This window comes from Salvelinus alpinus, chromosome 29 (genome assembly GCF_045679555.1).
Source record: "Salvelinus alpinus chromosome 29, SLU_Salpinus.1, whole genome shotgun sequence".
NCBI classification, from domain to species: domain Eukaryota; kingdom Metazoa; phylum Chordata; class Actinopteri; order Salmoniformes; family Salmonidae; genus Salvelinus; species Salvelinus alpinus.
The window spans coordinates 4734510-4747511 of NC_092114.1; the positions used below are offsets into that span (position 1 = coordinate 4734510).

Consider the following 13002-nt stretch of genomic DNA (forward strand, 5'->3'; position numbering starts at 1 on the left):
CCTTTCAACAGGTCAACATTCGCAAGGCTGCGGGGCCAGACGAATTACCAGGACGTGTACTCTGAGCATGCACTGACCAACTGGCAAGTGTCTTCACTGACATTTTCAACCTCTCCCTGACTGAGTCTGTAATACCTACATGTTTCAAGCAGACCACCATAGTCCCTCTGCCCTAGAAAGCAAAGGTAGCCTGCCTAAAGGACTACCGCCCCGTAGCATTCACGTCGGTAGCCATGAAGTGCTTAGAAAGGCTGGTCATGGCTCACATCAACACCATTATCCCGGAAACCCCTAGACCCACTCCAATTCGCACACCGCCCCACCATTTGACCGGATCGCACTCCACACTGCCCTTTCCCACCTGGACTAAAGGAACACCTATGTGAGAATGCTGTTCGTTGACTACAGCTCAGCGTTCAACACCATAGGGCCCTCAAAGCTCATCACTAAGCTAAGGACCCTGGGACTAAACACCTTCCTCTGCAACTGGATCCTGGACTTCCTGACGGGCTGCCCCCCGGGTGGTAAGGGTAGGCAACAACACATCTGCCACGCTGATCCTCAACACTGGGGCCCCTCAGGGGTGCGTGCTTAGTCCCCTCCTGTACTCTGTTCACCCACGACTGCATGGCCAAGCACATCTCCAACACCATAAAGTTAGCTGACGACAACAGGGGTATGCCTGATCACCGACTTGGTAGAGTTTTCGATCGGTATTTGAACCCGATCGAACATCTCCGGAGAGACCTGAAAATGTCTGTGCAGCAACACTCCCCGTCCAACCTGACAGAGCTTGAGAGGATCTGCAGAGAAGAAATGGGAGAAACTCCCCAAATACAGGTGTGCCAAGCTTGTAGTGTCATACTCAAGGCTGTAATCGCTGCCAAAGGTGCTTCAACAAAGTATTGAGTGAAGGCTCTGAATGCCTATGTAAATGTGATATTATTATTAATATTTTTTTTATACATTTGCTAAGATTTCTAAAAAAACAGTTTTTGCTTTGTCATTATGAGGTATTGTGATGATTTTAATCCATTTTAGAACAAGGCTGTAACTCACAAAAAAAAGCCAAAAAGTCAAAGGGTCTGAGAATTTTACAAAGTCAGTGTTCATACATAAGGTATGCTACAGTAGAAACAACCACATACAGATAATTATCAGGCAGTGTGCCTTGCTTTGAGGAGGTTAGCTGTCCTGTTGCGTAACAATCAGTGAGAGCATTCTGACCAGCTGGATATTTGGAATTCGCGCGTGAGAAGTTTATGTCCATAGACATCCTGTAAGTGTTCAATATCTAATTCTCAGGCCTGATTGCCCCGTGTCGTCCCCCCCCCCCCCCCCCTTCTTTTTTTGCTCTTTAAAAAAAAATCTGTCTCTTTCCTGGTTAGGCAGAGTTGGGGTTCAACATGAGCATCCTGGATATTGGTGGTGGATTCTCTGGCTCAGAGTTTCAGCTCAAACAGGTACGTGATGATACCTCTCATCACATGGCATTACTTACAAAAAAAAACAATGCAGATTGTATGTTATCCCAAATGGTCCCCTATTCCTAATGGGCCCTGGTAATACGTAGTGCACTATAGAGGGAATATAATGGTGTTTTGGACATAGACATTACTGACTTCCTCTCTCTGTAGGTTCATACCACCGTCAGACTGCTGCTGGATGCCTACTTCACCACTCTGTCTGGAGTGCAGGTCATCGCTCAGCCTGGTAGCTACTACGTCTCCTCTGCCTTCACTCTGGCTGTCAATGTCATCGGCAAGAAGGTTGTGGCCCGGGACTGGAACGGCCTCGCTCAGGGTGAGCCTGCTGACTGACTGACTGCCGTAACTACTATTCATTGCTCCCGGGTTGCTGTTGATAATGACAGAGCCTGGCCGTGACTCCACCCTCTAAGGGTGTTTCGGAAGATAGGATATGCTTAAAAAAAAAAAAACTTTTCTATTTAATTAATGGGATAGGATGGAGGCAGTATTTCTCTGTAGGATGAGAATGATCTATAACAGAGCACACACACCATGTAAGAGAATGTCTTTGAGCAGGTGGATGTTGTAGAACATTACATTGAACCCACTAAGGGGCCTACGGTATATTGTAGAACATCACAATGAACCCACTAAGGGGCCTACGGTATATTGTAGAACATTACATTGAACCCACTAAGGGGCCTACGGTATATTGTAGAACATCACAATGAACCCACTAAGGGACCTACGGTATATTGTAGAACATTACATTGAACCCACTAAGGGGCCTACGGTATATTGTAGAACATCACAATGAACCCACTAAGGGACCTACGGTATGTTGTAGAACATTACATTGAACCCACTAAGGGGCCTACGGTATATTGTAGAACATTACAATGAACCCACTAAGGGGCCTACGGTATATTGTAGAACATTACATTGAACCCACTAAGGGGCCTACGGTATATTGTAGAACATTACAATGAACCCACTAAGGGGCCTACGGTATATTGTAGAACATCACAATGAACCCACTAAGGGACCTACGGTATATTGTAGAACATTACAATGAACCCACTAAGGGGCCTACGGTATATTGTAGAACATCACAATGAACCCACTAAGGGACCTACGGTATGTTGTAGAACATTACATTGAACCCACTAAGGGGCCTACGGTATATTGTAGAACATTACATTGAACCCACTAAGGGGCCTACGGTATATTGTAGAACATTACAATGAACCCACTAAGGGGCCTACGGTATATTGTAGAACATTACATTGAACCCACTAAGGGACCTACGGTATATTGTAGAACATTACATTGAACCCACTAAGGGGCCTACGGTATATTGTAGAACATTACATTGAACCCACTAAGGGGCCTACGGTATATTGTAGAACATTACAATGAACCCACTAAGGGGCCTACGGTATATTGTAGAACATTACATTGAACCCACTAAGGGACCTACGGTATATTGTAGAACATTACAATGAACCCACTAAGGGGCCTACGGTATATTGTAGAACATTACAATGAACCCACTAAGGGGCCTACGGTATATTGCGGTCTCTTTGTTGATGTACTTCGTTTTGAAACATCCTGTCTATCCCCTCATCCATCTTCAGATGAGCTGACACCAGATGACGAGCCAGAGTTCCTGTACTACCTGAACGATGGCGTCTACGGGTCTTTCTCCAGCAAGCTGCTAGGAAGCACCATCCCTGCCCCGGCTGTGCACAAGGTCAGTAGCAGCTAGCCGGGTCCTCATCAGAGGAGACGAGGTCAGTAGCAGCTAGCCGGGTCCTCATCAGAGGAGACGAGGTCAGTAGCAGCTAGCCAGGTCCTCATCAGAGGAGACGAGGTCAGTAGCAGCTGGCCGGGTTCTCATCAGAGGAGACGAGGTCAGTAGCAGCTGGCCGGGTCCTCATCAGAGGAGACGAGGTCAGTAGCAGCTAGCCAGGTTCTCATCAGAGGAGACGAGGTCAGTAGCAGCTGGCCGGGTTCTCATCAGAGGAGACGAGGTCAGTAGCAGCTGGCCGGGTCCTCATCAGAGGAGACGAGGTGCAGTGAGTGGAGTCTCTATCATTTTCTGTTTGATATGCCTCACCTGCTCAAAGACCGTGTGTGTAATCTTGACCTCTCCTTCCACAGAGGGGGTCTACGGCAGAGGAGCCAGTGTTCTCCAGCAGCCTGTGGGGTCCATCATGTGACAGCCTAGACCAGCTGGTAGACCACTGCCTGCTGCCTGAGCTCAGCCCTGGAGACTGGCTGGTCTTTAACAACATGGGGGCTGCTGGCCTGGGGGACCTGTCCTCCTTCAGTGACCCCTCAGCCATCAGACCACCTGTCTACTACACTGTCTCCACTGCTGACTGGTAAGACCTAGTTATAGTGCTGCAGGGGGAGGTCTGTGTACTTCTCTCTAGTGTTGCTTCATGTGTTGTGTCTCTAGTCAGATAGTTAGAACGTAGCTTTCTTACCAACTAATGGCTATGTCTCTAGTCAGATAGTTAGAACGTAGCTTTCTTACCAACTAATGGCTATGTCTCTAGTCAGATAGTTGGAACGTAGCTTTCTTACCAACTAATGGCTATGTCTCTAGTCAGATAGTTAGAACGTAGCTTTCTTACCAACTAATGGCTATGTCTCTAGTCAGATAGTTAGAACGTAGCTTTCTTACCAACTAATGGCTATGTCTCTAGTCAGATAGTTAGAACGTAGCTTTCTTACCAACTAATGGCTATGTCTCTAGTCAGATAGTTAGAACGTAGCTTTCTTACCAACTAATGGCTATGTCTCTAGTCAGATAGTTAGAACGTAGCTTTCTTACCAACTAATGGCTATGTCTCTAGTCAGATAGTTAGAACGTAGCTTTCTTACCAACTAATGGCTATGTCTCTAGTCAGATAGTTAGAATGTAGCTTTCTTACCAACTAATGGCTATGTCTCTAGTCAGATAGTTAGAACGTAGCTTTCTTACCAACTAATGGCTATGTCTCTAGTCAGATAGTTAGAACGTAGCTTTCTTACCAACTAATGGCTATGTCTCTAGTCAGATAGTTAGAATGTAGCTTTCTTACCAACTAATGGCTATGTCTCTAGTCAGATAGTTAGAACGTAGCTTTCTTACCAACTAATGGCTATGTCTCTAGTCAGATAGTTAGAACGTAGCTTTCTTACCAACTAATGGCTATGTCTCTAGTCAGATAGTTAGAATGTAGCTTTCTTACCAACTAATGGCTATGTCTCTAGTCAGATAGTTAGAACGTAGCTTTCTTACCAACTAATGGCTATGTCTCTAGTCAGATAGTTAGAATGTAGCTTTCTTACCAACTAATGGCTATGTCTCTAGTCAGATAGTTAGAACGTAGCTTTCTTACCAACTAATGGCTATGTCTCTAGTCAGATAGTTAGAACGTAGCTTTCTTACCAACTAATGGCTATGTCTCTAGTCAGAACGTAGCTTTCTTACCAACTAATGGCTATGTCTCTAGTCAGATAGTTAGAACGTAGCTTTCTTACCAACTAATGGCTATGTCTCTAGTCAGATAGTTGGAACGTAGCTTTCTTACCAACTAATGGCTATGTCTCTAGTCAGATAGTTAGAACGTAGCTTTCTTACCAACTAATGGCTATGTCTCTAGTCAGATAGTTAGAACGTAGCTTTCTTACCAACTAATGGCTATGTCTCTAGTCAGATAGTTAGAATGTAGCTTTCTTACCAACTAATGGCTATGTCTCTAGTCAGATAGTTAGAACGTAGCTTTCTTACCAACTAATGGCTATGTCTCTAGTCAGATAGTTAGAACGTAGCTTTCTTACCAACTAATGGCTATGTCTCTAGTCAGATAGTTAGAACGTAGCTTTCTTACCAACTAATGGCTATGTCTCTAGTCAGATAGTTAGAATGTAGCTTTCTTACCAACTAATGGCTATGTCTCTAGTCAGATAGTTAGAACGTAGCTTTCTTACCAACTAATGGCTATGTCTCTAGTCAGATAGTTAGAACGTAGCTTTCTTACCAACTAATGGCTATGTCTCTAGTCAGATAGTTAGAACGTAGCTTTCTTACCAACTAATGGCTATGTCTCTAGTCAGATAGTTAGAACGTAGCTTTCTTACCAACTAATGGCTATGTCTCTAGTCAGAACGTAGCTTTCTTACCAACTAATGGCTATGTCTCTAGTCAGATAGTTAGAACGTAGCTTTCTTACCAACTAATGGCTATGTCTCTAGTCAGATAGTTGGAACGTAGCTTTCTTACCAACTAATGGCTATGTCTCTAGTCAGATAGTTAGAACGTAGCTTTCTTACCAACTAATGGCTATGTCTCTAGTCAGATAGTTAGAACGTAGCTTTCTTACCAACTAATGGCTATGTCTCTAGTCAGATAGTTAGAACGTAGCTTTCTTACCAACTAATGGCTATGTCTCTAGTCAGATAGTTAGAACGTAGCTTTCTTACCCACTAATGGCTATGTCTCTAGTCAGATAGTTAGAACGTAGCTTTCTTACCAATTAATGGCTATGTCTCTAGTCAGATAGTTAGAACGTAGCTTTCTTACCAACTAATGGCTATGTCTCTAGTCAGATAGTTAGAACGTAGCTTTCTTACCAACTAATGGCTATGTCTCTAGTCAGATAGTTAGAACGTAGCTTTCTTACCAACTAATGGCTATGTCTCTAGTCAGATAGTTAGAACGTAGCTTTCTTACCAACTAATGGCTATGTCTCTAGTCAGATAGTTAGAACGTAGCTTTCTTACCAACTAATGGCTATGTCTCTAGTCAGATAGTTAGAACGTAGCTTTCTTACCAACTAATGGCTATGTCTCTAGTCAGATAGTTAGAACGTAGCTTTCTTACCAACTAATGGCTATGTCTCTAGTCAGATAGTTGGAACGTAGCTTTCTTACCAACTAATGGCTATGTCTCTAGTCAGATAGTTAGAACGTAGCTTTCTTACCAACTAATGGCTATGTCTCTAGTCAGATAGTTAGAACGTAGCTTTCTTACCAACTAATGGCTATGTCTCTAGTCAGATAGTTAGAATGTAGCTTTCTTACCAACTAATGGCTATGTCTCTAGTCAGATAGTTAGAACGTAGCTTTCTTACCAACTAATGGCTATGTCTCTAGTCAGATAGTTAGAACGTAGCTTTCTTACCAACTAATGGCTATGTCTCTAGTCAGATAGTTAGAACGTAGCTTTCTTACCAACTAATGGCTATGTCTCTAGTCAGATAGTTAGAACGTAGCTTTCTTACCCACTAATGGCTATGTCTCTAGTCAGATAGTTAGAACGTAGCTTTCTTACCAACTAATGGCTATGTCTCTAGTCAGATAGTTAGAACGTAGCTTTCTTACCAACTAATGGCTATGTCTCTAGTCAGATAGTTAGAACGTAGCTTTCTTACCAACTAATGGCTATGTCTCTAGTCAGATAGTTAGAATGTAGCTTTCTTACCAACTAATGGCTATGTCTCTAGTCAGATAGTCAGAACGTAGCTTTCTTACCAACTAATGGCTATGTCTCTAGTCAGATAGTTAGAACGTAGCTTTCTTACCAACTAATGGCTATGTCTCTAGTCAGATAGTTAGAACGTAGCTTTCTTACCAACTAATGGCTATGTCTCTAGTCAGATAGTTAGAATGTAGCTTTCTTACCAACTAATGGCTATGTCTCTAGTCAGATAGTTAGAACGTAGCTTTCTTACCAACTAATGGCTATGTCTCTAGTCAGATAGTTAGAACGTAGCTTTCTTACCAACTAATGGCTATGTCTCTAGTCAGAACGTAGCTTTCTTACCAACTAATGGCTATGTCTCTAGTCAGATAGTTAGAACGTAGCTTTCTTACCAACTAATGGCTATGTCTCTAGTCAGATAGTTAGAACGTAGCTTTCTTACCAACTAATGGCTATGTCTCTAGTCAGATAGTTAGAACGTAGCTTTCTTACCAACTAATGGCTATGTCTCTAGTCGGATAGTTAGAACGTAGCTTTCTTACCAACTAATGGCTATGTCTCTAGTCGGATAGTTAGAACGTAGCTTTCTTACCAACTAATGGCTATGTCTCTAGTCAGATAGTTGGAACGTAGCTTTCTTACCAACTAATGGCTATGTCTCTAGTCAGATAGTTAGAACGTAGCTTTCTTACCAACTAATGGCTATGTCTCTAGTCAGATAGTTAGAACGTAGCTTTCTTACCAACTAATGGCTATGTCTCTAGTCAGATAGTTAGAACGTAGCTTTCTTACCAACTAATGGCTATGTCTCTAGTCAGATAGTTAGAACGTAGCTTTCTTACCAACTAATGGCTATGTCTCTAGTCAGATAGTTAGAATGTAGCTTTCTTACCAACTAATGGCTATGTCTCTAGTCAGATAGTTAGAACGTAGCTTTCTTACCAACTAATGGCTATGTCTCTAGTCAGAACGTAGCTTTCTTACCAACTAATGGCTATGTCTCTAGTCAGATAGTTAGAATGTAGCTTTCTTACCAACTAATGGCTATGTCTCTAGTCAGATAGTTAGAACGTAGCTTTCTTACCAACTAATGGCTATGTCTCTAGTCAGATAGTTAGAACGTAGCTTTCTTACCAACTAATGGCTATGTCTCTAGTCAGATAGTTAGAACGTAGCTTTCTTACCAACTAATGGCTATGTCTCTAGTCAGATAGTTAGAACGTAGCTTTCTTACCAATTAATGGCTATGTCTCTAGTCAGATAGTTAGAACGTAGCTTTCTTACCAACTAATGGCTATGTCTCTAGTCAGATAGTTGGAACGTAGCTTTCTTACCAACTAATGGCTATGTCTCTAGTCAGATAGTTAGACCGTAGCTTTCTTACCAACTAATGGCTATGTCTCTAGTCAGATAGTTAGAACGTAGCTTTCTTACCAACTAATGGCTATGTCTCTAGTCAGATAGTTAGAATGTAGCTTTCTTACCAACTAATGGCTATGTCTCTAGTCAGATAGTTAGAACGTAGCTTTCTTACCAACTAATGGCTATGTCTCTAGTCAGATAGTTAGAACGTAGCTTTCTTACCAACTAATGGCTGTCTCTAGTCAGATAGTTGGAACGTAGCTTTCTTACCAACTAATGGCTATGTCTCTAGTCAGATAGTTGGAACGTAGCTTTCTTACCAACTAATGGCTATGTCTCTAGTCAGATAGTTAGAACGTAGCTTTCTTACCAACTAATGGCTATGTCTCTAGTCAGATAGTTAGAACGTAGCTTTCTTACCAACTAATGGCTATGTCTCTAGTCAGATAGTTGGAACGTAGCTTTCTTACCAACTAATGGCTATGTCTCTAGTCAGATAGTTAGAACGTAGCTTTCTTACCAACTAATGGCTATGTCTCTAGTCAGATAGTTAGAACGTAGCTTTCTTACCAACTAATGGCTATGTCTCTAGTCAGATAGTTAGAACGTAGCTTTCTTACCAACTAATGGCTATGTCTCTAGTCGGATAGTTAGAACGTAGCTTTCTTACCAACTAATGGCTATGTCTCTAGTCGGATAGTTAGAACGTAGCTTTCTTACCAACTAATGGCTATGTCTCTAGTCAGATAGTTGGAACGTAGCTTTCTTACCAACTAATGGCTATGTCTCTAGTCAGATAGTTAGAACGTAGCTTTCTTACCAACTAATGGCTATGTCTCTAGTCAGATAGTTAGAACGTAGCTTTCTTACCAACTAATGGCTATGTCTCTAGTCAGATAGTTAGAACGTAGCTTTCTTACCAACTAATGGCTATGTCTCTAGTCAGATAGTTAGAACGTAGCTTTCTTACCAACTAATGGCTATGTCTCTAGTCAGATAGTTAGAATGTAGCTTTCTTACCAACTAATGGCTATGTCTCTAGTCAGATAGTTAGAACGTAGCTTTCTTACCAACTAATGGCTATGTCTCTAGTCAGAACGTAGCTTTCTTACCAACTAATGGCTATGTCTCTAGTCAGATAGTTAGAATGTAGCTTTCTTACCAACTAATGGCTATGTCTCTAGTCAGATAGTTAGAACGTAGCTTTCTTACCAACTAATGGCTATGTCTCTAGTCAGATAGTTAGAACGTAGCTTTCTTACCAACTAATGGCTATGTCTCTAGTCAGATAGTTAGAACGTAGCTTTCTTACCAACTAATGGCTATGTCTCTAGTCAGATAGTTAGAACGTAGCTTTCTTACCAATTAATGGCTATGTCTCTAGTCAGATAGTTAGAACGTAGCTTTCTTACCAACTAATGGCTATGTCTCTAGTCAGATAGTTGGAACGTAGCTTTCTTACCAACTAATGGCTATGTCTCTAGTCAGATAGTTAGACCGTAGCTTTCTTACCAACTAATGGCTATGTCTCTAGTCAGATAGTTAGAACGTAGCTTTCTTACCAACTAATGGCTATGTCTCTAGTCAGATAGTTAGAATGTAGCTTTCTTACCAACTAATGGCTATGTCTCTAGTCAGATAGTTAGAACGTAGCTTTCTTACCCACTAATGGCTATGTCTCTAGTCAGATAGTTAGAACGTAGCTTTCTTACCAACTAATGGCTATGTCTCTAGTCAGATAGTTAGAACGTAGCTTTCTTACCAACTAATGGCTATGTCTCTAGTCAGATAGTTAGAACGTAGCTTTCTTACCAACTAATGGCTATGTCTCTAGTCAGATAGTTAGAATGTAGCTTTCTTACCAACTAATGGCTATGTCTCTAGTCAGATAGTCAGAACGTAGCTTTCTTACCAACTAATGGCTATGTCTCTAGTCAGATAGTTAGAACGTAGCTTTCTTACCAACTAATGGCTATGTCTCTAGTCAGATAGTTAGAACGTAGCTTTCTTACCAACTAATGGCTATGTCTCTAGTCAGATAGTTAGAATGTAGCTTTCTTACCAACTAATGGCTATGTCTCTAGTCAGATAGTTAGAACGTAGCTTTCTTACCAACTAATGGCTATGTCTCTAGTCAGATAGTTAGAACGTAGCTTTCTTACCAACTAATGGCTATGTCTCTAGTCAGAACGTAGCTTTCTTACCAACTAATGGCTATGTCTCTAGTCAGATAGTTAGAACGTAGCTTTCTTACCAACTAATGGCTATGTCTCTAGTCAGATAGTTAGAACGTAGCTTTCTTACCAACTAATGGCTATGTCTCTAGTCAGATAGTTAGAACGTAGCTTTCTTACCAACTAATGGCTATGTCTCTAGTCGGATAGTTAGAACGTAGCTTTCTTACCAACTAATGGCTATGTCTCTAGTCGGATAGTTAGAACGTAGCTTTCTTACCAACTAATGGCTATGTCTCTAGTCAGATAGTTGGAACGTAGCTTTCTTACCAACTAATGGCTATGTCTCTAGTCAGATAGTTAGAACGTAGCTTTCTTACCAACTAATGGCTATGTCTCTAGTCAGATAGTTAGAACGTAGCTTTCTTACCAACTAATGGCTATGTCTCTAGTCAGATAGTTAGAACGTAGCTTTCTTACCAACTAATGGCTATGTCTCTAGTCAGATAGTTAGAACGTAGCTTTCTTACCAACTAATGGCTATGTCTCTAGTCAGATAGTTAGAATGTAGCTTTCTTACCAACTAATGGCTATGTCTCTAGTCAGATAGTTAGAACGTAGCTTTCTTACCAACTAATGGCTATGTCTCTAGTCAGAACGTAGCTTTCTTACCAACTAATGGCTATGTCTCTAGTCAGATAGTTAGAATGTAGCTTTCTTACCAACTAATGGCTATGTCTCTAGTCAGATAGTTAGAACGTAGCTTTCTTACCAACTAATGGCTATGTCTCTAGTCAGATAGTTAGAACGTAGCTTTCTTACCAACTAATGGCTATGTCTCTAGTCAGATAGTTAGAACGTAGCTTTCTTACCAACTAATGGCTATGTCTCTAGTCAGATAGTTAGAACGTAGCTTTCTTACCAATTAATGGCTATGTCTCTAGTCAGATAGTTAGAACGTAGCTTTCTTACCAACTAATGGCTATGTCTCTAGTCAGATAGTTGGAACGTAGCTTTCTTACCAACTAATGGCTATGTCTCTAGTCAGATAGTTAGACCGTAGCTTTCTTACCAACTAATGGCTATGTCTCTAGTCAGATAGTTAGAACGTAGCTTTCTTACCAACTAATGGCTATGTCTCTAGTCAGATAGTTAGAATGTAGCTTTCTTACCAACTAATGGCTATGTCTCTAGTCAGATAGTTAGAACGTAGCTTTCTTACCAACTAATGGCTATGTCTCTAGTCAGATAGTTAGAACGTAGCTTTCTTACCAACTAATGGCTGTCTCTAGTCAGATAGTTGGAACGTAGCTTTCTTACCAACTAATGGCTATGTCTCTAGTCAGATAGTTGGAACGTAGCTTTCTTACCAACTAATGGCTATGTCTCTAGTCAGATAGTTAGAACGTAGCTTTCTTACCAACTAATGGCTATGTCTCTAGTCAGATAGTTAGAACGTAGCTTTCTTACCAACTAATGGCTATGTCTCTAGTCAGATAGTTGGAACGTAGCTTTCTTACCAACTAATGGCTATGTCTCTAGTCAGATAGTTAGAACGTAGCTTTCTTACCAACTAATGGCTATGTCTCTAGTCAGATAGTTAGAACGTAGCTTTCTTACCAACTAATGGCTATGTCTCTAGTCAGATAGTTAGAACGTAGCTTTCTTACCAACTAATGGCTATGTCTCTAGTCGGATAGTTAGAACGTAGCTTTCTTACCAACTAATGGCTATGTCTCTAGTCGGATAGTTAGAACGTAGCTTTCTTACCAACTAATGGCTATGTCTCTAGTCAGATAGTTGGAACGTAGCTTTCTTACCAACTAATGGCTATGTCTCTAGTCAGATAGTTAGAACGTAGCTTTCTTACCAACTAATGGCTATGTCTCTAGTCAGATAGTTAGAACGTAGCTTTCTTACCAACTAATGGCTATGTCTCTAGTCAGATAGTTAGAACGTAGCTTTCTTACCAACTAATGGCTATGTCTCTAGTCAGATAGTTAGAACGTAGCTTTCTTACCAACTAATGGCTATGTCTCTAGTCAGATAGTTAGAATGTAGCTTTCTTACCAACTAATGGCTATGTCTCTAGTCAGATAGTTAGAACGTAGCTTTCTTACCAACTAATGGCTATGTCTCTAGTCAGAACGTAGCTTTCTTACCAACTAATGGCTATGTCTCTAGTCAGATAGTTAGAATGTAGCTTTCTTACCAACTAATGGCTATGTCTCTAGTCAGATAGTTAGAACGTAGCTTTCTTACCAACTAATGGCTATGTCTCTAGTCAGATAGTTAGAACGTAGCTTTCTTACCAACTAATGGCTATGTCTCTAGTCAGATAGTTAGAACGTAGCTTTCTTACCAACTAATGGCTATGTCTCTAGTCAGATAGTTAGAACGTAGCTTTCTTACCAATTAATGGCTATGTCTCTAGTCAGATAGTTAGAACGTAGCTTTCTTACCAACTAATGGCTATGTCTCTAGTCAGATAGTTGGAACGTAGCTTTCTTACCAACTAATG

At 41.1% G+C, this 13002-nt stretch overlaps 1 protein-coding gene across 1 annotated transcript in view; it reads left to right on the forward strand.

The window, feature by feature from the left end:
* Window positions 1-13002, forward strand: part of azin1b (antizyme inhibitor 1b) — a 39834-nt gene that overhangs the window by 13900 nt on the left and 12932 nt on the right. Inside the window, exons 8-11 of the mRNA XM_071375270.1 lie at window positions 1389-1463; window positions 1638-1803; window positions 3107-3222; window positions 3633-3856. Of these exons, the coding sequence (XP_071231371.1) occupies window positions 1389-1463; window positions 1638-1803; window positions 3107-3222; window positions 3633-3856 (581 nt within the window). The remainder of the gene's footprint in view (window positions 1-1388; window positions 1464-1637; window positions 1804-3106; window positions 3223-3632; window positions 3857-13002) is intronic.